The sequence below is a fragment of the Schistocerca serialis genome, chromosome 1 (genome assembly GCF_023864345.2).
Source record: "Schistocerca serialis cubense isolate TAMUIC-IGC-003099 chromosome 1, iqSchSeri2.2, whole genome shotgun sequence".
NCBI classification, from domain to species: Eukaryota; Metazoa; Arthropoda; class Insecta; order Orthoptera; family Acrididae; genus Schistocerca; species Schistocerca serialis.
Window position 1 is genome coordinate 309710652 of NC_064638.1, and position 23127 is coordinate 309733778.

A 23127-nucleotide genomic window follows, 5' to 3' on the forward strand; every position below is an offset into this window, starting at 1 on the left:
TGGACTGCCCCTCGTAGCTAAGCAGGAGGGGACACTTTTTAAGCCTCCCACCAGCTCGCTCTACTGTCACTCGCCGTTTCAGAATGGGGGGAGGGGAGAGGAGGCACTCATAAACGCCACCAGAGGACGGTAAGGTCACATGACCTCACTGCCTACGAGTCTGATTGGCCAGCCGGTATTTTAACGCAGCCGGATTCAGAGCTTGGCCCCAGAGATTCATTGAACTTAAAGATTTACCAACATTAGTACGTAAGACTGCTGTGAGGACAATACACCAATGTATCATGACGCTACGACATTTTATTACGTGTCAGTGTCTTACGTTGAGAATATCACCATTCAGGGCTATTTATTTTCATCGAGAACATTACTCTTATTGTACATACCTCATCACCACAGAGCGGCCCACAGCATTTCGGTTATTACATGAACATGTTGTAAATAAACATATCAATGTGTTATCTTTTTGTAGATGTCTCGGCCGGCCGAAGTGGCCGAGCGGTTCTAGGCGCTACAGTCTGGAACCACGCGACCGCTACGGTCGCAGGTTCGAATCCTGCCTCGGGCATGAATGTTTGTGATGTCCTTAGGTTAGTTAGGTTTAAGCAGTTCTAAATTCTAGGGGACTGATAACCTCAGAAGTTAAGTCCCATAGTGCTCAGAGCCATTTTTAGATGTCTCGTTGTATTTATCGGCCACCTCAAATATGAATTCATCAAAGGGCATTCCTCGAAAAATGCGTAAGAGCTGACGCTTTGTTGTGCCGCATTGGCAACAGCAGACAGTCCATATGTGACTTGCAAGCTATCACTGGAGAAACGGAGTTTCGAAGTGTGAAATGGGCACTTACAAGTAACTTTATATTGGTTTATGCCACACCCTCCAATGGTGGCGAAATTTAATCCATCTATGACAATTAGAGTAACAAAAAGCATAGCATTCCATTGAGTCCACAGATAACAGAAACTTAAACTTTTTAATGATTGCTTGATTTTTATTACTAATTTTATGTGTGATGCTAGGGCAGGTGAGATATTCTACGTACATCTACATCATATTCCGCAAGCCACCTAATGGTGTGTAGCGGAGGGTACTTTCGGTACCACCACCTGATCCCTCCAACCCTGTTTCACTCGCGAATAGTGCGTGGGAAGAATGATTGTCGTTAAGCCTCTATACATTGGCTCTAATTTCTCGCATTTTCTCCTCGTGGTCAATACGCGAGATGTATGTGAGGGGAAGTAGTATGTTGTCTGACTCCTCCTCAAAAATGCTGTCCCGAAACTTCAGTAGCAAATCTGTCCGTGATGCACAACGCCTCTCTTGTAACGGTTGCCAGTGGAGTTTGTTTAGCATCTCCGTAACGCTCGCATTCGGGAGGACGACGGTTCAATCCCGCGTCCGGCCATCCTGATTTAGGTTTTCCGTGATTTCCCTAAATCACTCCAGGCAAATGCCGGGATGGTTCCTCTGAAAGGGCACGGCCGACTTCCTTCCCCATCCTTCCCTAATCCGATGAGACCGATGACCACGCTGTCTGGTCTCCTTCCCCAAACAACCAACCAACCTCTCCGTAACGCTCTCTCGCCATCTAAACGATCCCGTGACGAAACGTGCCGATAAATGAACAATACTCAAAAATCGGGCGAGCAAGCGCCTTATAAGCCACTTCTTTCGTGGATGAGTTACATTTCCTTAAGATTCTTCCGATGAATCTGAGTCTGGTGTCTGCTTTTCCCACTATCTGTTTTATATGGTCATTCCACTTTAGGTCGCTCTGGATAGTCACGCCTAGATATTTTACGGCAGACGCTGTCTCCAGCTGTTTGTCATCAATAGTATAGCTGTACAGTAGTGGATTTCTTTTCCTATCTATGCGTAGTTTGTTACGTTTATTTACGTTCAGGGTCAACTGTCAGAGCCTGCACCATTCATCAATTCTCTGCAGGTCGTTCTGCAAATTCGTACTATCTTCTGGCGTTGCTACTTTGGTATAAACACCTGCATCATCTGCGAATATCCTTAAAGAGCATCCGACGCTTTCTACTACATCATTTATATATATTGTGAACAGCAACTGTCCTATCACACCTCCCTGTGGTACTCCGGATATTACCTTTACATCTGCCGATGTAGTTCCGTTAAGAGCGACGTGTTGAGTTCTATCTGCAAAAAGTCTTGAATCAAATCGCAGGTCTGCTCCGGTACTCAGTAAGCTCGAATTTTTTTCATTTAACGGCAATGCGGGACGGTGTCAAATGCCTCACTGAAATCAAGGAACACGGCATCAGCCTGAGCGCCGTTGTCCACTGCGCTGTGAATCTCATGGAGGAACAGAACGAGCTGAGTTTCGCGGGATCTCTGCGGAATTCATGTTGATTTTTATAGAGGAGATGTTCATTTTCCAAGAACGTCATAATTCTTGAGCATAAAACATGCCCCATAATTCTACAACAGATATAGGCCTATAATTGTGTGGATCTGTCTTATGGCCTTCCGCAAAAACGGGAATGATCTGCGCTTTTTTCCAGTCGTTAGGTACCTTTCGTTGCTCAAGCGATCTACGATAAATTACTGCTAAAAGGCGGGCAAGTTCTTCCGCATAATGTTTATATAATCTTATAGTTATCTCGTCTGATCCTGAAGCCTGTCCACTACTAAGCGATTGTAGCTGCTTTTCAATTCCGCGATCGCGTATCTCAATATCTGCCATTTCGACGTTCGCACGAAGATTGAAAGGAGGGATAGTGTTACGATCTTCCGCGGTGAAACAACTTCGGAAGGCCGAATTCAGTATTTCGGCTTTCTCTCCGTTTCTGTGCCGGTGTGATCGCTGAGAGAATGAATAGATGATTTTGACCCACTTACTGATTTTACGTACGACCAAAATCGCTTAGGGTTTTTACTAAGGACGGTTGACAACGTCTTACTTTCAAAATCATTAAACGCTTCTCTTATTGCTTTCCTTACGCTCATTTTGGCTTTGTTCACCTTTTGTTTCTCAGCTAGGTTTTTACTTCTCTTGAATCTGATGTGAAGTGCATTTTGTTTACGTAGCGCTTTTCTAGCACGGCTATCAAACCATGGTGGATATTTCCCATCCCTTAAAATATTACTCGGAATATACTTGTCTAGGGCATATTGTACGACGCCTTTGAATTTTTTTCCATTTGTTCTCCACATCTCCGTCCTCATAACCGAATACTTGATGCTGACTGCTGAGATATTCTGAAATGTGTATCCTGTCAACCTTGCTGAGCAAATATATCTTCCCACCTTTCTTAACATTCCTTGTAGGACCCGTCGTCATAGATGCTGTCACAGCCTTATGACCACTGATATCTTCCTCTACGTTAACTGATTCGAGAAGTTCAGGTCTGTTTGTTGCCAGGAGGTCTAAGACGTTATCCTCACGAGTTAGTTCTCTGACGGTCTGCTCAAGGTAATTTTCGGACAAGACATCCAGAACAATGCCACACGATTTCCTGCCTCTGGCGCCAGTCTTGATGGCACAACACTCACAATCTATACCTGGCAAGTTGAAGTCCCCGACTCCCTTATTACGTAGTAATAATATGTAGGTCTTCTTCACCACGACCACCATCAAAAGTCGTCGTTCTGATTACTGAGCGCCATGAGCCTATGAACCCAATGTCGCCCTCCTGAGCGTTACCAGTTCCGCTTATAACCTGCTGAAGAGGTAGACTGGAAATCTTTATCTGTTCTATCAACCTGTATGCTTCTCTCCCCCTAAGTCTCATCTGCTCGATCTATCCTTTCTAGATTTTCTTTTTAGTTCTCTCCATGTCTTCTAACAATAAGGTCATATAACTGGCGAATCTTTTGGTTGACAAAAGGAAAAAAGGCGCCTGGGTATATTAAGATGATTAATAATGGACGAATTGGTCCCTTTTTTAGCGTGTTCCGTAAAAATTGCACCCCTGGGAAAATTAAAATGCTGCCTCGTGAATTCTACATCAAGGGCAATTCCTAGGCAACATTAGTGTTTGCCGACCTAAAGGGCCTGAGCAGCCTTCCCTGCAAATGTGTGAATAGGAACTCAGATTGGCTGCAAAACGTAGCACTTCTCCCATGTTGGACTCCGTTGTTTTCTTCGAGTGCCGAAGCTTTAAATGGCACCCAAAGTTAGCTAGCGGTCGGTCTCATTCTGCTGGTTTGATCAGCAGGCAAATCGCGTCGAAGCGGTTAATACAATCGTCCCCCGGCCATATTCGCCTACAGCTTAGGTGACATGTTGCACCGCTTTACGGGAGTGCCTAAGTCCTAAGAAGTTCAGGCAAGTTTGCGAGTACTGTCGAACAAAACACTTTATAATCTTGTTGGTCTCTGGTCGTATAATTAAATACACCGGAATTACGATTGAAGCTCACAATTACGACCATACCAGGACCAAAGACGCATCTACACCGCGGCTAAGGTAATCTTCGCCGTTGTTCTGCTTGTACCATCTCTAGGCAGAATTTCAATCTCTGGTCCCCAGTTTCTCACGCAAGATTCTATTTTCGTACATGCTCCGTGATTTCTTGCGTAAATTTTTTCTTAGCGACCAATTGTAGTTGCCGATCCATTAGCCAATAATCATCTATAGCAACAGCACTTTCTAGTTTTTCAGATGTGAGTCTCCCTGGTAAGTATTTTTACGGGTCTGTATGAAGCGTTGTACACGGAATTTCAGAACCTCACCAACGAACTTCAAGGGATGATAAAACATGGCGATAATTGTTTGTTAAAAAAAGAACATGTTTTGGTCCGCCGAGTACGCGCATGGCCATGATGTGCACTACCGCTCAGCGACCTGCATCTCCTAGTGAGGCGGTTTTATTCTGTGGAGTCATACCAGTCCTGTTACTCAGCTCGTGTTGTTGTAATGCTGTAACTTCGGTGGCATGCGTCTTTCTAACCCTGAAATCAGATTTTCTTGCTGTTAGTATCCAATGAAACATGGAGTATGGATTTGACGAGCTAAATGATGTGTTTGTGTGTTAAGGCGATGCATGGGGAAATGAAAGCAGCTCTCACTATGAACGAAAAATGGTAGCCACACTACATTACCTTCGCTAGATTCATGGACGTTTACGAGAATCGGAGTTTGCGTCCTCGGCACGTTGATGGTGGTATGCGTGATGTGAGAACACCAGAGTTTGAAGGTGAAGTGATCCGCACAGTTAGCAAAGAAACTTCAAGGGGCCTGTGCTACGGGAACAGGTCACGTACCTGTTTGGAGAATATTGCAGCAATATAACCTACAAGCGCACCATCTTCAAAGGGTGCAAGATTTAGATCAGCCGATTACCCACATCGTACGCAGTTTTTGTTTTTGTTCATACACCAGATGGTGAATGATACTGCCTTCCACTCACGTTTTATTCACAAATTATGGCACCTTTACAAGTGATGGGTATTTTATCAGCAGCAACAGCCACATTTGGATCAGGGAACCAGCATGCAGTTGCCGTCAAATCACACCAAAGAAAACGTGTTCTCTCTAAACATGTGGGCATGAATTGCGCTGACCATCTTCTATGGTCTGTAATACTGTCATCTAGTCCAAATGGGGCGGCTTGCAGTTGCTGTGCACCACATTTCTGGACTGCTGATCTACCTACCGCTTGCTGTGCACAGAAGCATTGGTTCCAGCGTGATCGAGCCGCACAACACTTCGTGTTGATGCGCAGGCACAGCTAAATGTCGATATTGGTCAACACTGGATAGGACGAGGACGACTTTTTGCGTGGCCAGTGTGTTTGACTGCCTTTATGCCCCCTTGATTATTTTCTTTGGGGAAGCGTCCAGAGTACTGTTTACTTTATTCTAATTGCCACTAGAGCCGAGCTGATAATCTTGAGTCAGTTATGCTTTCCATGTTCGCCCCGATAGCTGATTGGTCAGTGTGACGGCCCCCAATGTGGCATCGAATGTAATAAGACCTGCACCAAGGTGGTCGGACCTGCCCCGCAAGGGGCCTCCCGGCCAATGACGCCAAGCGCTCGTTTCCATTATGCCTTCCATTAAATTCGACAGAACGCAGTCGTGCTCTTCAGTTTTTGAAGGGCACTGATACGAAGGTGTGCGGCATGTATTAAGGCACAGGGCGGATAGTTTGAACCATTGATGTAAATTATTATTAGAGTATGCTAAATAATAATAGACGGTAATTTCCTTGCAATTGTAGCTGGCCATTCTCATAACCTTAAGGATGCATTTACGACTATGATATGTTCTTTCATGAAAAATGACACTGTTCGTGCGAGCTGTCATACGTCAAAGTGTGTCGGTGGGATCCTGAAACACGCCGTATCTGTTTGCCTCTGCAGTCGACTTTTATGTAAATAGAGTTGTGCTGCCCCTCCTGTCCTTAACTTTAATCATGCTCGGCCACCATAATTGCTATCGAACTTGACACCAAGGCGAATTAACCGTACATAGGAAAAAGAATCTGACACTTAGGCAACGGTCAACACAGCTTCCTGGTATAGTTGGGTGCACGTTTTAGACCCTAGGCCGCGTTTTCGCAAACTGCACTGCTTCACTGACAACTATGCTTTCCCCGTGCCCGGTAGTGAACTGAATGAGGTTCGTCGACTCGGCTGTGGAGTGCTTTACGCTGTGCACTTGAGGGGCAAGGACAAAGGACAATTGAGAGCACTTACCGTTGGCATCGGGCACGCGCCGGTCCTTGTATAGGTCGGACAAGAAGAGGCTATTGACGAGCGTGGACTTGCCGAGTCCCGACTCGCCCACCACCATCAGGGTGAACTCGAAGCCGCGCTTCACCGACTTGCGGTGCACCTGCTCCGGCAGAGTCGCGAAGCCGATGTAGTCCCTGTCTCCCTGGAACACACACAGCACACTCAAAAGCGCACCGCACGTCTTGCAACTGAAATACACACACACACACACACACACACACACACACACACACACACACACAGATTCTTTTTTACGAGTGACTTTCCCGTATCAGTCTCCTACTTGTGTGAGTGAGTCTACTGCAGCGCCCCAGGTATGGGATTCCTGTACTGAGTCCCACTCGTCATGAGTGAGTGTTTTCATTTACACGTCAGCGCCAAAACTGCGTGTCTTGTGAGAGCTCTCTTCTGTGCCACATCTAAACGGCGAAAGTAAGGTTATGACGGATTATATATGTTCTTTACGAAAAACTCTCGTCATAACAGAATCTAGGAACTATAATGGTAATAGTTTATTAATGACCAAAAGCAAAATTCATAGTGGATGTTTATGTCAAAGGTCGAATGGTAGGTTCTTCACACTCTTGACTACTGGAAGAATAAGGAAAGTGTCATCCTAACATTTCGAAACATTTACATTTATATGCTCGACAAAATATGTATTACTGTTCTGAAGCCATCGTACAAATTTATAACAAATCAGTAAGGAGATGCACAAATGCAAACTGGATGAAGAAAGGGAGCGTTTACAAATGTCAAGGTGAGATGAAATATGAAGGGCTTATTTCAATAGTGGTACAAGCCCATTTTTGTTCATTCTGAGATACAGTGTCCTAAAGTTAAATGAGCACTGAAAAATCTGCAATTGAGATACCAGAAATATTCAAGCACATGGCTTCTTGCTAGAGATGAACCTTTCTTTTCGTTTGTTTCGACCATTAATTTCAGAAGCATCATAGACAGAAAAGTGGAGGTAATGAACTTTTACCACTATTGAAATAAGTCCTTCACATGTGGGTTGGACAGGAAGAAACAAACATGAAGTTCAAAGACATAATAATACAGAATGGTTCATTGGTGGTAACAAAACATCTTAAGAAGGAGCAGCATTCGTTACGAAGCATCACGGACAACTTGAATGTACTGCATATAGAAGAAAAAGTCCGGTTCCTGGAAAATTTAGAGTAAAGAGAGATATTTTGCGCTTTAAAAGATGAATGTGTTGAACTAAAACACGAAAGTGTCCAATGGGCATTTCTGGGCCCACATTATCGAGATTTTAATCGAAAGCAGCCAGTAACGTAATCTCATTAACTGTCGTTAATTTTTAATGTCTCCTGTAGGTAATTCTCAGTAGATGCAGCTATTTAACGTAGGTTTAAGACTGTTTTTAGAATTTGCTATGATATGACAAACGTTCAAAAAAATCTTACTATCCGACTGCAGCGTAGCAGGTGGCTTTGATACAACTTATGCGTAACTAGTTAGTACTAACTTTGGTAGGTGATTGAAGGTTGACGTATGTTTGCATACACGGTTCGGTGAATGTTACACACACGAGATGTACAAGGAGGACTCACAGTCTAACAATGCATGTTTGCTGCTTCCTTATTATTTTTGACTATGCCAAATGACATTAATTTTAAGGCGTGATGTCTTTGGTGTGGCGTGACGTGTGCTAGACTGCTGTTGAAATTGCTCATCAATATTTTATAAAGTTCCTGTCATCAGTTACTTATTTTAAAGTTTATTTGTGTTAATATTTACTGTAGAAGTAACTTCTTTCTGTGTTATTGATCCGACCGTTCTGTTATTGGTGAGTGCGCTTACGTCGTTCATCCAAGACTCACGCCTCAGTAGTGTGTTTACATTTCGCGGTGTGCAGTTGCAGCTGCAGCGATTCTTAAGTTCTGAGAAAGCTGTTTGTCCACTGTTATAAAGTTATTAAATTTTGGTAGTTTTCAACGGTGTCTCGTACTGTTCGTAGCAAAACATTCGGAAACGTGTGCTCACTGTGTTTTTTAGACTTTTCTGTGCGCTGAAGTCGTTTAATAAATTTCGTCCGGTAGTTTTCAGCTGTCGTTTCTTATTGTTTCTAGTGAAATATTTCGGTTCGGTAAAACTTTCATTCACTGTTTTAACTTCGTAGAGTGTTCCAGTGGACGCTTGTTTTTTTTTTTTTTTTTTTTTTTTTTTTTTTTTTTTTTAAATAGTAAATGGTGTGAAGTTTTGTTGGTCCTGGTATTAGTTGTGATTTAGTAGCATTAATAAAAGTTGTTGCTTTTCTTAGTAGAGAGAGAATTTCGAAACCACTGTTGTTAGCCATATAAATAGTTCTACTAGTGTAATTTAACTTCGGTACGTAGACGTTCAGCTTTTTAAATAACTGTAAAATTTTACCGTGAGTGAGAAGTGTGGGATTTGTTCAGTCCCACACTTGTGAGTAGTGGGTTACGGCGTGGGATTTGTTCAATCTATTTTCACTAGGGGGAATGCAGTGAGGAAGCCAGCGGGCATTCTAGCGAGATCCTCTCCTAGGAATGCAGAATCAGTAGTAGAAATAAGTTGATAGAGGAGCAGGAGCATAAATCTGTGCCCTTCAGGTGCAGTTACAATACGCAAAGGAGGAACCAGATAGGCTGAGGAGGGTGAGGAGTGCTGCGGGATGGGAACTGGCAGTTGGCAAGAAGGCAGGTATTCAGACAGTTGTACTTTGCGTATATGCAATAGATTTGACCAACTGTCAAGAGTTGAGTGGAGAGGAGCCTCTTGTAGCTGTAGGTGAAGGAAACATGCAATAGTCCTCAGCAGTTAATAGGCCTAAGTCAGTTGCAAAGTCTAACAGAAAGAAGAAGGTTCTGCTGCTATGTAGTTTGCATAGTAGAGGTGTGGGCCATCAGTTGCAGGAAGTGTTGGGGATTGAGTACATGTCACAAGCATTGTGAAGCCTAGTGCAGGGTTGGCTCAGGTGACTGAAAGCATAGGCGAGTTATGTAGGAATTTCACGAAAGAGGATCAGGCAGTGATTGTGGGTGGAGCAGGGAACAGTCTTGATAGGGATGGGGAATATGATGTAGGTGGTGACCTGGTAAAGATAGCTACTCAAACTGGTAGCACTAATATGCATTTCGAGCAACTGTTTCAGCGTCATGATCGGCCTCATCTTAATGCGGCTTTTAGGCGTGGTAACATGGCGCTGGAGAAGACCCTGATGGCAGAAGGCGTGGGTCACATTGGTGCCAGTTGAGCTTATCAGTAGATCGGGTTTCACTAGGCATGGCCTGCACCTCAATAGGTACGGGAAGTGGAGGCTGGCAAATCTTATAGGCGACAGTATAGTGGATGGTGGTGAGATCACTCATGGAAAAATTCCTGTAGTAGTTGGTGTTAGAGCTGCACCTTATTTAGACTGAAGTCAGCTGCTAAGTATACCTGCTAAAAGGAAGTCCCTCTAACAAAGGAATCACCTTCAGAAGAGGTAAGATGCCCAAGTAGAGAAGGGATTAACATATTTCATCAAAATATAAGTGTTAAAGCTAGTGAACTAGTTATAGATATTGACTCAGAAATTAATGGCATGTCGGAGCACCACTTGTATAATGGGAAAATTCAGAGGCTTCCTTTACCAGGATACAGATTAGCTGACTGTTTTTCAAGGAGTTCCTTGCGGGGTGAGGGAGTGGCCATGTATGTAAAAAACAGTATTCCGTTTGAGTCCATAGACGTAACACCGCACTGCACTGAACAGATATTTGAATGTTATGCAGGTGTAGTTGAATTTAGAGAAACTAAATTTCCAATTGTTGTTGTTGTTGTTGTTGTTGTTTATAGGTCCCCTAACTCAGACTTCAGAGGATTTCTGCTCAAGCTAGAGGGGGTTCTTGATTCACTTTGTAGGAAGTACCAGAATCTAGTGACTTCCATATTAATTGTGTATGTGATCGTGCAGAATGTTAGTAGATCTCCTAACTCATATGATCTGATGCAGACTGAGACAACATTTTAATTCATTCTTCATTACTAGATGAGCATTCTGTTAGTAAAAGGGTGAATGGCCTTTCAGGCCATGATGCACAAATTTTGACACTAAAAGGCTTTTGCACTCAAACAAATGAAATGTCACATATAATTACAAACTATGTAGGAAAGTTAGTCCAGCAGCAACAGAGAGTTATTTAAACTTTGTCATGGAACAAGAGTGGCAGGATGTCTATAGTGCCGATAACATAGATGATAAATATAATGCTTTCCTTAACACGTCTCTCATGCTCTTTAAGAGTTGCTTTCCATTAGAACGTTCTAAACGGGTTACTAGCAGTATAGGCAGCCCGCGTGGCTGACTAGTGGGATAAGGATATCATGTAGAACAAAGCGGTAATTATATAAAAATGTTAGAAGTAGTCACAATCAAGCTACAGTAGCCCATTACAAACAGTATTGTAAGGTACTTAAAAATATTATTAGGAAGGCAAAGAGCATGTGGTATGCAAATAGGGTAGCTGATTAACAGGATGAAATTAAGACCATATAGTCAGTTATGAAGGAAGTGTCTGGTCAGCAACGCAAGGTCGACGATATAAAGTCAGTTCGTAGTAAAAATATTTCTGTTACTGGTAAGTCAGATATATGTACAGTGATGACACTTTCTACACGACCTGACCATCATTTCTCAGGACAATGCTCAAGCACGTACAGTGAGTTCAACTCGATTTCTAAACTGAAGGAAACACTTCATGGCATTCGTTTCAGAACTGCTACAAATTCGTCGGACAACAGACCGCGCCGCTCGAATTGTCAACACAACTGGCACTACTAAGTTGACAGTACATCGGAGGAAGGCGGAAGTAATGAGGAGAAGCAGATACGAGATTAGAGAGAAACTTACCATCAAAACCGATGATCATAAATACTCGAAGTTAAGGAATTGTGCCACCTTGGAATAACACATGGCAGACGAAAGAACGAAGACGTAAAAAGCAGACTAACACAAGCAAAGACATTGTTCATGCCCAAGAAAGTCCACCATCTTCAAACATCGATCTTAATTAGAGAAAGAAATTTCTGAGAATGTACATTTGGAGCGCAGAATTATGCGTGGTAATTTATCTTGGACTGTGGGAAAATCGGAAAAATGGGAATCAAAGTATTTAAAACGTGGTGTTATACCACAGAATCGGCGAAGAAAGAAATACATCAAAAGAAGTTTTGCATCACCTCGGTTCCGAAAGTTCCGGAACCTGCACAGAAAATTGGAATAGAGATCAACATAACATCATTTCCGTCCTTTTTATTGCTCATGAAAACCACACATTGCATGCTGTACCACCATACAGCGAGACCTTAAGAGGTGGTAGTCCAGATTGCTGTACACACCGGTACCTCTAATACCCAGTAGCACATCCTCTTGCATTGATGCATGCCTGTATTCTTCGTGGCATACTATCCACAAGTTCATCAAGACACTGTTGGTCCAGATTGTCCCACTCCTCGACGGCGATTCGGCGTAGATCCCTCACAGTGGTTGATGGATCACGTTGTCCGTGAACAGCCCTTTCAAATCTATCCCAGACATGTTCGAGAGGGTTCATGTCTGGAGAATACGCTGGCCACTCTAGTCGAGCGATGTAGTTATCCTGAAGGAAGTCACTCACAAGATGTGCACGATGGGAGCGTGAATTGTTGTTCATGAAGACGAACGCCTCGCCAATATGCTGCCGATATGGTTGCATTATTAGTCGGAGGATGGCATCCACGTATCGTACAGCCGCTTTGGCGCCTTTCATTACCACCAGCGGCGTACGTCGGCCCACATAATGCCACCCCAAACAATCAGGGAACCTCCACCTTGCTGCACTCGCTGGACAGTGTGTCTATGGCGTTCAGCCTGACTGAGTTGCCTCCAACCACTTCTCCGACGATTTTCTAGTTGAAGGTATATGCGACACTCATCGATGAAGAGAACGTGATGCCAATGCTGAGTGGTCCATTCGGCATGTTGTTGGGCCCATCTATACTGACCTGCATGGTGTCGTGGTTGCAAAGATGGACCTTGCCACGGACGTCGGGAGTGAAGTTGCGCATCATGCAGCCTATTGCGCACAGTTTGAGTCGTACCACGACGTCCTGTGGCTGCACGAAAAGCATTATTCAACATTGTGGCGTTGCTGTCAGGGTTCCTGCGACCCATAATCCGTAGGTAGCAGTCATCCACTGCAGTAGTAGCCCTTGGGCGGCCTGAGCGAGGCATGTCATCGATAGTTCATGTCTCTCTCTATCTTCTCCATGACCGAACATCGCTTTGTTTCACTCTGAGACGCCTGGACACTTCCCTTGTTGCGAGCCTTCCCTAGCACAAAGTAACAATTCGGACGCGATCGAACAGCGTTATTGACCGTCTAGGCATGGTTGGACTACAGACAACACGAGCCACGCACATCCTTCCTAGTGGAATGACTGGACCCGCTCCGTCTAATAGGCTCTGCTCATGCATGGTTGTTCACATCTTTGGGCGGGTTTAGTGACGCCTCTGAACAGTCAAAGGGACTGTGTCTGTGATACAATATCCACAGTCAACGTCTATCTTCAAGAGTTCTGGGAACCGAGCAAATGCAAAACTTTTTTTTGATGTGAGTATATCGAAAGCACATGAAGAAAGGACAGAGCACCTCATGTGCTAAAATATCAAGGAATAATTTCTACAGTACTAGAGGGAGTAGTAAAGAGTACAAAAAGGTGGGGGAATGCAGCGATTGGAATTCACTCAAACAAATAACTGAGGTGCAAGTGCTACTCTGAGAGCCACATGTTTTGTTATTCAACATACTAGTTATAGGGATTACTTTCTTGCTTTCAAGGCATTTTCTACGCAAATTTCACCAATAGCCACTTCTGTAGCCCACTGAATGTCACGACCAGGTGCCAGATCTACAATACCTGCGGCTCTTAGCGTGACAATTAATGATATTATTAATCACTGAACGCAGCTGCAGAAATCTTTCAATAATATAGAATGTTGAATTTTATCCAATGAGCTCTTGGTTTGGATTAGCTTGAGGTGTGATTCTGTTCTTATCTTATTACATTCAACTACGTTTTGTTTAAAGCATATTACCAGCCTTTTCACAACAGTGGTCAGCTCTGGAAGTTTATCAGTCTTTTCAATACACTTTATGCTGTCAAAATATGCACGTCGGGCAAAATACGATGTATATGACTTTCTTTCAAATGCTATGCCTACTTCTTTAACCACTGCACTGATGCCGTTAAGAGACACATGCAAAAAAAAAAAAAAAAAAAAAAAACTTTAAATCATGAAAACATTATCGAGAGTGTTTATTTATTTATTTGTTTTATTTATTGTCAGCATTTTGTCTTTAACGCCAATATTACGATATTTCGAAGACTTCAGTATCGATACTGAAACATCGATGTTTGACATACAGAAAGTATGTATCAGAGAAAATTTTTTTTCGGACCCTGTGGATCCATCAGGTGAAAAACGTCTAATACATAATTTACAATTATGAGAGAAACAGTGGAAAAACGTGGAAAAATTTACCGAACAAAAAAAAAAAGAAGGAAATATGTCTTTAAAAGTACTAAAATAGCTATGGCTAATCAAAGCTGTCTGTTCATTTAACATAGATTCAGGCTTTTCGATTTTGTAGAGGGTATATTTCCTGGAAGAATAAATACACCAACGTATAGTGACCTAAAAAGGTTAGAAATGTTGTTCTTTGTTTGTTCGGTAAGTTTTTCACTAATGTTTTCGCTGTTTCTCACATATTTTTCGCACTTGATTCACAAAATACAAAACTTAACATCTAACCTTTTCATAACAGGAACATGCATTTCAGCTCATTCAAGACGAAACTTAAATTATGTATTAGACGCTTTGCACCCACAATATACACCGTGCAATTTAACAAAAACCGAAAAAAATTTTGAAAAACCGTTTCTTATTTGAATTTCCTGTGCATACAATACAATGTTCACAGCTGCAAAATATGGATAAAATTAAATCGATGTTTGGACTCCCAACATCGATATTCTGTGAAATCTAGTGAGGAAAGGGATGGCATTCAGTGACAAGTACTGCAATGATAGTGCCAGCGCGTATGGTGCACTAGGAGTGACCCGTGGATCGCGGAAGTGGGCGAGATCTGCATGCACCGGGAGACGTGGCTTCCGGCAGCAACGCCTGCCACTGCACGTGAGCTGCACTCGAGGCCACAGTAGCTCACTTTACCAGCAACGAGCAAGTAAAAGCTGTATCACTTCCTCGTAATTATAGAAGTAAATCACACAAAAATTTAATTTCAAATAAGCATCTGTCGTATAAGCATTGTTATTGTTCTACATAATTTTCTTCTTTGTCAAAGCAAAAGACGGATACTGCGCTGGTTATTTAAGAACCACTTATCCTCATTTCTTGTGCGTGGACGATTTTTGTTCTTTCAAAGCAGGCAAGGGTATTGTTCCACCACAATGAAATATAAAGAGTTGTGGGTTTTCAACGCTCTTTGTTGACCGAGAGTAGGCATGCAAGTACAACGACACCGCGGTCTACGGCTGTAGCCTTCGGCGCATTGTAATAGCTTCTGGCTTCAGCGTTCGGGAAAATCTCTGTAAATATTTTGTAAAATCTCTCTTAAAAATGACAGCTTCATCACAATATCCAAGCAATCTACCGATTCGATTCTGGAAGTAGATTTCTGGTAAAATCTGAACATCGCTCGAGCAAGTTTTCGTGACCTCTGTGATCTGTATGTACACTACTCTGCAAAACTTAAGAGCGAAACAGATCGAGAAGCACGAAATGAATAAAAATGCGTGAGAATGCTGTCAGAGGTCTCCCAGTCCTGCACATTAAGTTTGACGCCACAGGCCTTGATGAGAGTGCGACTATATAGCGGGGCCAAAAAATATAGAAAAGAGATACCGCAGTCGACAGAAAACGATTTTTGTTTGATTATTGCATCCTAAAGCAACAGCGATACTTTATCTCTTTAGACAATAAGTCTCTTATGAGATCTTCGAACATCTTTAGCACTGAATAGCGATACGTTTGTGCTTTAATTATTCTTCTATTAGCAATATTACATTCTCTTCCGATCACCAACTCACTCGCTAACGCAACTCACGTCGATTTAAATAAAAAAAAAAAAAGATTCGTTCGCAAGACGTCACAGAAATGCACTTTGTGATGCAAATGTCGGCGCGGAATACAAGCGATCACCTGAGAATGTAAACCGAACAAGATCAAATGCTTACTTGCTCGCGCTCGCTACCGTTTACCCTAGAGAGAATACTTTGTCCTGGCGTGGTATAACAAGTTTTAAAGTAGAAACAACGTAATTTTTTGCCCTCTCCTCCCGTGCATTTACCGACCGAGGTGGTTCAGTGGTTAGCACACTGGACTCTCACTCGCAATGACGACGGTTCAAACCTGCATCCAGCCATCCTGATTTAGGTTTTCCGTGATTTCCCTAAATCACTTCAGGCAAACGCTGGAATGGTTCCTTTGAAAGGGCACGGCCGATTTACTTACCATTCCTTCCCTAATCTGAGCTCGTGCTCCGTCTCCAATGACCTCGTTGTCGGCGGCTCCTTAAACATTAATCTCCTCCTCCTCCAGTGCATTTGGCACAATAAACTCACATTCGCGAGGACGGCGGTTCAAATCCGCGTCCGGCCATCCTTATTTAGATTTTCTGTGATTTCCCGAAATCGTTTATGATAAATGCCTGGATGGCGTCTTTAAAAGGACACGGTCGATTTCTATCCTTCCCTAATCTGAGCTTGAGCTCAGTCTCTAATGACCTCGCTGTCGACGGGACGTTGGACACTAATCTTCCTTCCTTCCTTCCTTCCTTCCAGTGCATTTCGTCAGGAAAGGGAGCGAGTTCCGAATAGGTGTCGTAGAACATTGCATATAATATACTAAAGAGGAAACGAAACAAAATCAGCTTAAATTACAGCTAGATACTGCGTGAGAAGTCTGCTAAATTTATCTTCTTCTGCTTATTTATATGTAACATACGTTCAGGCACGGAGTGACGAAGGAAGCCTTTGCTAATACACGGAAGCACACGGTATAAGTAATATCATTAACAAACGAAAATGTGTGTACCGCGAACAGGGAGCAGTACTTGATACAGCGGAAATTACGATTTGTAAGCGGAAATTTCAAACTCCTCCAGAGGAACTTAGAACTCGCGGAAGTTATATAAAAAGATTGACTGTAAATAATGAAAATATTGCAATATTAAGTGTGTCTTTACAATAGTTTTGTCTTCAGCCTCTGAAGGGCATTTAAACAAAAAACAAGTTAATTGGACAGAAAAATTAATGATTCGTAATGTTAAAATAGTAAGTGTGCGTATAAACATGATGGAAGTTTAATCTGAACAATCTGCGTGTCTTAGGTTTATCCTTTAATTAATTGAAAATAAGGTACTGTTTCTCTCTTTCTCTCTTCCATTATTAAAGAAGGTGTAAAGACGCATTAGTCTTTGTTTTAATAATGCGATGCAAACAAAATGAAGTACGAGGGACAGCTCATAAATGATGTAATAATGTACAGGTTGGTATTATCGTGGATAGTTTGATGCAACAACAATGAATACTACGTCAGATTCAGCTGGGAGCTTGACGTCGTACATCAAGGTCGAAATTTTATGCGCCAAAAACCCAACAGAAATACACAGAGCGTTAAGTGAAAATCGTGGTGAGTTCACAGTGGACCGTAGTACCGTTTCGCGTTAGATTAATCTTTTTCGTGGTGGTCGTATGAACATAGACAATAATCCAAGAACCGGAAGACCAAACACGTCAACAGATGCACGAAGTGCGAAACTGTGGCCGATTGTCTTTAAGAAAATCGCAGTGCGAATGGCGACGAACTCTTTGAAGCCAAGGGAATTACCCCAACATCAGTATTCCGTGTTCTGACAAGTACTCTGAAGAAGAGAAAAATTTCTGTAACATGGGTCCCACATTATTTGACTGTTGAAAAGAGACAGAAACGCATGGACAGTGCAGCCTTGCTCTAGCAACGACTCGAACGTGAAGGTGAAGGATTCTTGTGTCGAATTGTCGCAGTTGATGAAACGTGGATTAGAGACTGAACCGAAGTTGAAATCAGAGTCCAATGTGTAGAGGGTCGGTGATTTTTGATTATGATCACCGAAGAATCACCATGACAGAGACCCGTGTGGAAAAAGTGTTACAGCAGTGTATTATCGTAACTTCATGCAGAACTTGAGCAGAAAAACGCACAAAACCCGACATTAGTCTGGTCTACTCATTCTCGACGACAATGTTCGCTCGCATATCGGCAATGTTGTAGCCTAAAAACTTCACGAATAGGATAGGAAGTGTTGCCACATCCTCTCTACGGTCCGGACATGAATCCACCAACTTCGACTTGTTCCGGAAGTTGAAAAAACCTATGTGTTGGGTTGGGAGGGGGGGGGGGGGGGGGGAGGGGGAGGGGTTTGGTTCTTTGGGGAAAAGAGACCAAACAGCGAGGTCATCGGTCTCATCGGATTAGGGAAGGAAGTCGGCCCTGCGCTATCAAAGGAACCATTCCGGCATAAGCATGGAGCGATTTAGGAAAATCACGGAAAACCTAAATCAGGATGGCCGGACGCGGGACTGAACCGTCGTCCTCCCGAATGCGAGTCCAGTGTGCTAACCACTGCGCCACCCCGCTCGGTAAACCTATGCGGTGGTGGTGGTGGTGGTGGTTAGTGTTTAACGTCCCGTCGACAACGAGGTCATTAGAGACGGAGCGCAAGCTCGGGTTAGGGAAGGATTGGGAAGGAAATCGGCCGTGCCCTTTCAAAGGAACCATCCCGGCATTTGCCTGAAACGATTTAGGGAAATCACGGAAAACCTAAATCAGGATGGCAGGAGACGGGATTGAACCGTCGTCCTCCCGAATGCGAGTCCAGTGTGCTAACCACTGCGCCACCTCGCTCGGTGGTAAACCTATGCGTCAACGGCTTTATCTGGAAGAGCTTTCTACGACTGTTACCCGAGCCATTCGACAGATGAACTGAAGTGGTGTCCTGCATGGAATAATAGAGCTTCCGAGACGTCTGGATCCAGTCATAGAGAAGCAGGAGACAACACTGAAGGGCTGTAAAGAGATACTGAAAAAAAAGTAAGTAAAAAAAACTATGCATCATTTATGAAAAGTCCAACTTTTTTTCTACGTCTGGAAGTACTAATGTGTCCTGTTACAAAGCCAGGTGAAGTCCAATGCCGTCTCATAAGTATTAATTACAAAAAATTTACGAAGAATTTAAGATACTTTTGGCAGATCAGTTTGACGCAGTACATTTCTGTCCGCGAGGAACATTTGAGGAGCTTTAACACATTCCACCTTTAGGGCTGAACGTACGAAGGAAAGTTGCAGTGATTATAGCAAATTTAATGTAAAGACATGACGTATTAAATAGTATGCTTTTATTACTGCCTATTGATGATTTCGCAGCGCTGGGACAATGATATTCAGTTAAAGCATTACAGAATTGACATCTGGAGTCATTTTAAGGTATGTCTCTTAACATAACTTTTGTTTTCATCATGGTTACTGGTGCAGCCGCAAATATAGCTACACATCACACCGGCTACTAGGGAATGTGTTAAGTTCGACTGAATGTATAGCGGTGACGGTCTGACGCACAGCAAGGACTGTTACAACTGGAAGTTTCGTTTGAGACGCGAAAATGGTAGTCGGCTGGTGTTCGCTGCACTATGAGGTGGCCACACAGCCGAGACCGGTTGGCTAGTAATCGAAACACCGTCGGCAGTCTGTGGTGCGGCTTCCGCGAAGCAGGCTGCGTTCCACGAATGCTGGTGCGGCGCCGCGGTTTGCCAGCGGCGCAGCCGTGCAGGCGGGGGCGGCTCTGTTACGTCATCCGCAGCGACGCCGCGTCAGCCAGTTAACCAGAGCACCAGCTTGTGTTCGTAGATCCATCCCGCGCACCATCTTTTTTCACCGCCACTGCCACGTCAAAATTTGTTTAGAAGGTATATATAGACTACGTTGTAAATACAGAGTGTACTTAAAGTCCGGGAACACTTTCAATTATTTATTGCACAAGAACCAAACACTGTACAGACATCACACATATGTCATTTTGAAGAGAAACCCTGAAAGTTTTTTCATGTATACCGCCACAGCGTAGTTTGGTAATTTGCCGATAGTCAGTGCTAGTCGCAAACATGTCAAGTGCAGGTGCCGTGCTACACAAGGGGGACAGCTGTTTCATGAAATGGCCTCCCCGATCACCAGATCTCACTCCGTGTGACTTTTTTCTGTGAGGACACAATAAAGATCTGGTTTATGTACCGCCTGTACCATGTGATGTAGCAGAATTCCAGGAGAGAACCCGGGAAGCGACTGCCAAACAGTCGACGATGCCGTGATGGCACGGGTATGCAAGAATTCGATTACCGTATTGACGTCTGCCGGGTCACTCATGGTTCGCATATCAAATATTTGTAAAAAAATGCTTTCAGAGTTTCTCTTCAAAATGCAGTATGTATGACATACTTGTTCAGTAGATAATTGAAAGGGTCCCCTGACTTGATGTACACCCTGTATAATGACTAGCTGAGCATTTGCAATGTGGACGACACATAACCAGAAGCGGTAGAAAGGTGCTGACAACATAATTACAAAACTAGGAAATGAGCTTAATACAGTCAAAAACAAGGTATACTGTTTGGATGGAATAAAATCGGAACTAGTAAATAATCAGTAAATCCTGTAAGACGTTTGCGGCTATTTAACATGTGCTGACAACACTGAATAATTTCTGATGACTGGATAAAAGCTCTGCTGATGTATTTTAGAAACAGGTGACAGAAAAAATTGGAAATTTGTGGTAAGTTCCTATGAGACCAAACTGCTGAAGTCATCGGTCCCTAGGTTTACACACTACTTAACCTGACTTAAACGAACTTACGCTAAAGGTTACACACATACACACCCATGCCCAAGGGAGGACTGGAACCTCCGACGGGGGGGAGCCGCGCGAACCGTGGCAAGGTGCACAAGACCGCGCGGCAAGGCGACAGAGGTACGACAACGAATTACACAGGGATGGGATTATTAAACAACACAAACACGATATATGGAAAAATTACGTTCTATGTCAGACACTTTCTTCTTTGAAGAACAACCAAGATGTAGAAGAAGCTTGTTGAACGAACACGGGGAACTTCGCATTACTATGCACCTCCCATTCACTGACTACAAAAAGGCCTTTGATAGCGGCCAAAGACCCCTCCTATTGGACATTATGATTAAACGAGAGTGGCTCAGTAGTAAAGTGTCCGACTATAAACCTAAAGAGCTCTATCCATGGTGAGTCTTAGGATTTTTATGAGTCATTTAGCAACTCTGACAATAGTTGTTGATGTGAAAAATGCTGAGCTGCACCGTAGTTACAAGTCCATGATAAATTGTAGAGCCCCCACCCTCCCGCCCTCAAGACCTGGCTGGGAAAGTCGTTTACAACTTCTGTGGAAGGCAAGGGCGTATCATTGTGCCTAGCAAATCAAGAGGTGTTCAACTCATCCTTCGGAGTGACAACAGCTTTACTTACTATCACTCTTGCGAACGTCATCCAAAGCTTTTTCTGGAGCTCACAAACAATACTGAGAAAAGGAAACATAAAAACAGAAAACCTGTATCACTCAAAGAGTATGTCAAGGCTGTAGCTTAATCGCCTAATCCCCATAGTTTTCATTATTTACACAGATGAAGTAATTAGATAATGGAAGATTGGGAATTAAAATAAATGGAAGAATGCAACTAAATACGAGTAGTAAACTGCTTACTGGTGATAAAGTTACTACTCAACGAACTAAGGATTGCCTTCATAAAACTGTGTATTATCTTGAACAGATATGCTCAAGATATAGCATTAAAATCTCTACACAAAATACCAAGACAGTATCTTTACTGGCAAATGTGCAGTCCGACTAAGAAAAACCCTAGATAATATACCTACTGATCAAGCGTCTCATTTCCAATAAAGCGGCTGTAACGTAAATTAGGAAATTGATCATGATATAGATTGCAAAATGAATTAGTACTAGGCCGTATGTGACATGATCAGAAGAAAAATACGCAGGAAAACGAGAAAAGAAACACGAATGAAATTTTACGAAGTTATGGTTGTACCAGTTTTGCTATGGCTCAGAGACATGGGTGAAAAATACTAAATATCTTAGTAAGATACTAGGATCAGAAATGAAATTCCTAAGATCCTTGAAAGGTTGCACGAGACTGGATAGGTTTAAAAATGACTGAGGAGACAACTGAACACTTTTAAAATACTAGATTGGGTCAATGAAAATATCGATTGATGGCTCTCACACGCGAACAGAATGAGAGAAGGATAACGGAAATAGAACTTCTTGTACACTTCATATTTCGACATCGTCACAGAAATTCTTTTATACTGTTAGGCAGTTTCGGCCAGCATTATCCTTCATAGAACAGTTTGAAGGACCATCAGATGGTGACCAGGTAATGCTTTGTCAGGCAGATGACCATCTGACGGTGCTTTCAGTTGCTCTGGTGATGGACAATGGTGGCCAATGCTGGTTTGTAGTATAAAAAATTCTGTAATAGCATCAAAATGTTAACTGTACAAGAAAAGTCAGTCACAATATCCAGAAACATACATCATTTTTTTTCAAAAGAAGTTTCATCATATAGATCGAATGGTAAGAATGTTAGAAGGCCGAGGAAACACTGGTGGTAATTTCCTATGTGATCATAACAAGCGAACTGCTTACTGCTTGAAAGAACAAGATAGGCAATAAGAAGAATTTTGGCAGAAATATGGACACCAGAAAGATTCTGTATCATTGTTACTTTGAGTCAGTTATTCGTTACCGCATAATCTTCTGTGGGAATGCATCACATATCGGCTCCTACTGCTGCAATAATAATAATAATAATAATAATAATAATAATAATAATAAAAAGAGATTTGTGTAGCCAAACAATGGGGTCGTCCACTGTTAAATTCCATTCCCAGTACTTGCAAAGATTGCTGTTTACTCTTCTTGTGGAAAAGGTGTTATTCTATTGAACAATTCACGGGGTATTGGAGGACAACTTATATACACAAATTTTCCATAAGTCGTGTCCCCTGTGCAACAAATCGAATGATTTGAAAATTGTATGTTATGAAATGAAATCAACAAATCACATTTCACGACAGACGCAAGAATCAAAGAACCGAATAATATTAATAAATTTAAGTTTTTCATCAAAGCAAAGTAATTGTAAGTACAGTAATGCATGCTGAATTTTATTACTGCTGTTTATCTAGTAAGGCTGAAAAATTGGGCATGCTTACGTGTTTCATTTTAGTTCTGCTTT

General features: G+C 42.6%; 1 protein-coding gene and 1 non-coding gene across 2 annotated transcripts in view; both read right to left on the bottom strand.

Moving 5' to 3' along the window:
* The window catches only part of LOC126469392 (septin-2), a 127859-nt gene that overhangs the window by 59383 nt on the left and 45349 nt on the right, over window positions 1-23127 (bottom strand). Inside the window, exon 2 of the mRNA XM_050096629.1 lies at window positions 6672-6852. Within this exon, the coding sequence (XP_049952586.1) occupies window positions 6672-6852 (181 nt within the window). The remainder of the gene's footprint in view (window positions 1-6671; window positions 6853-23127) is intronic.
* On the bottom strand, window positions 18621-18693 carry Trnaa-cgc (transfer RNA alanine (anticodon CGC)). Its single transcript has one exon. It is a non-coding gene; the product is annotated as a tRNA-Ala (tRNA).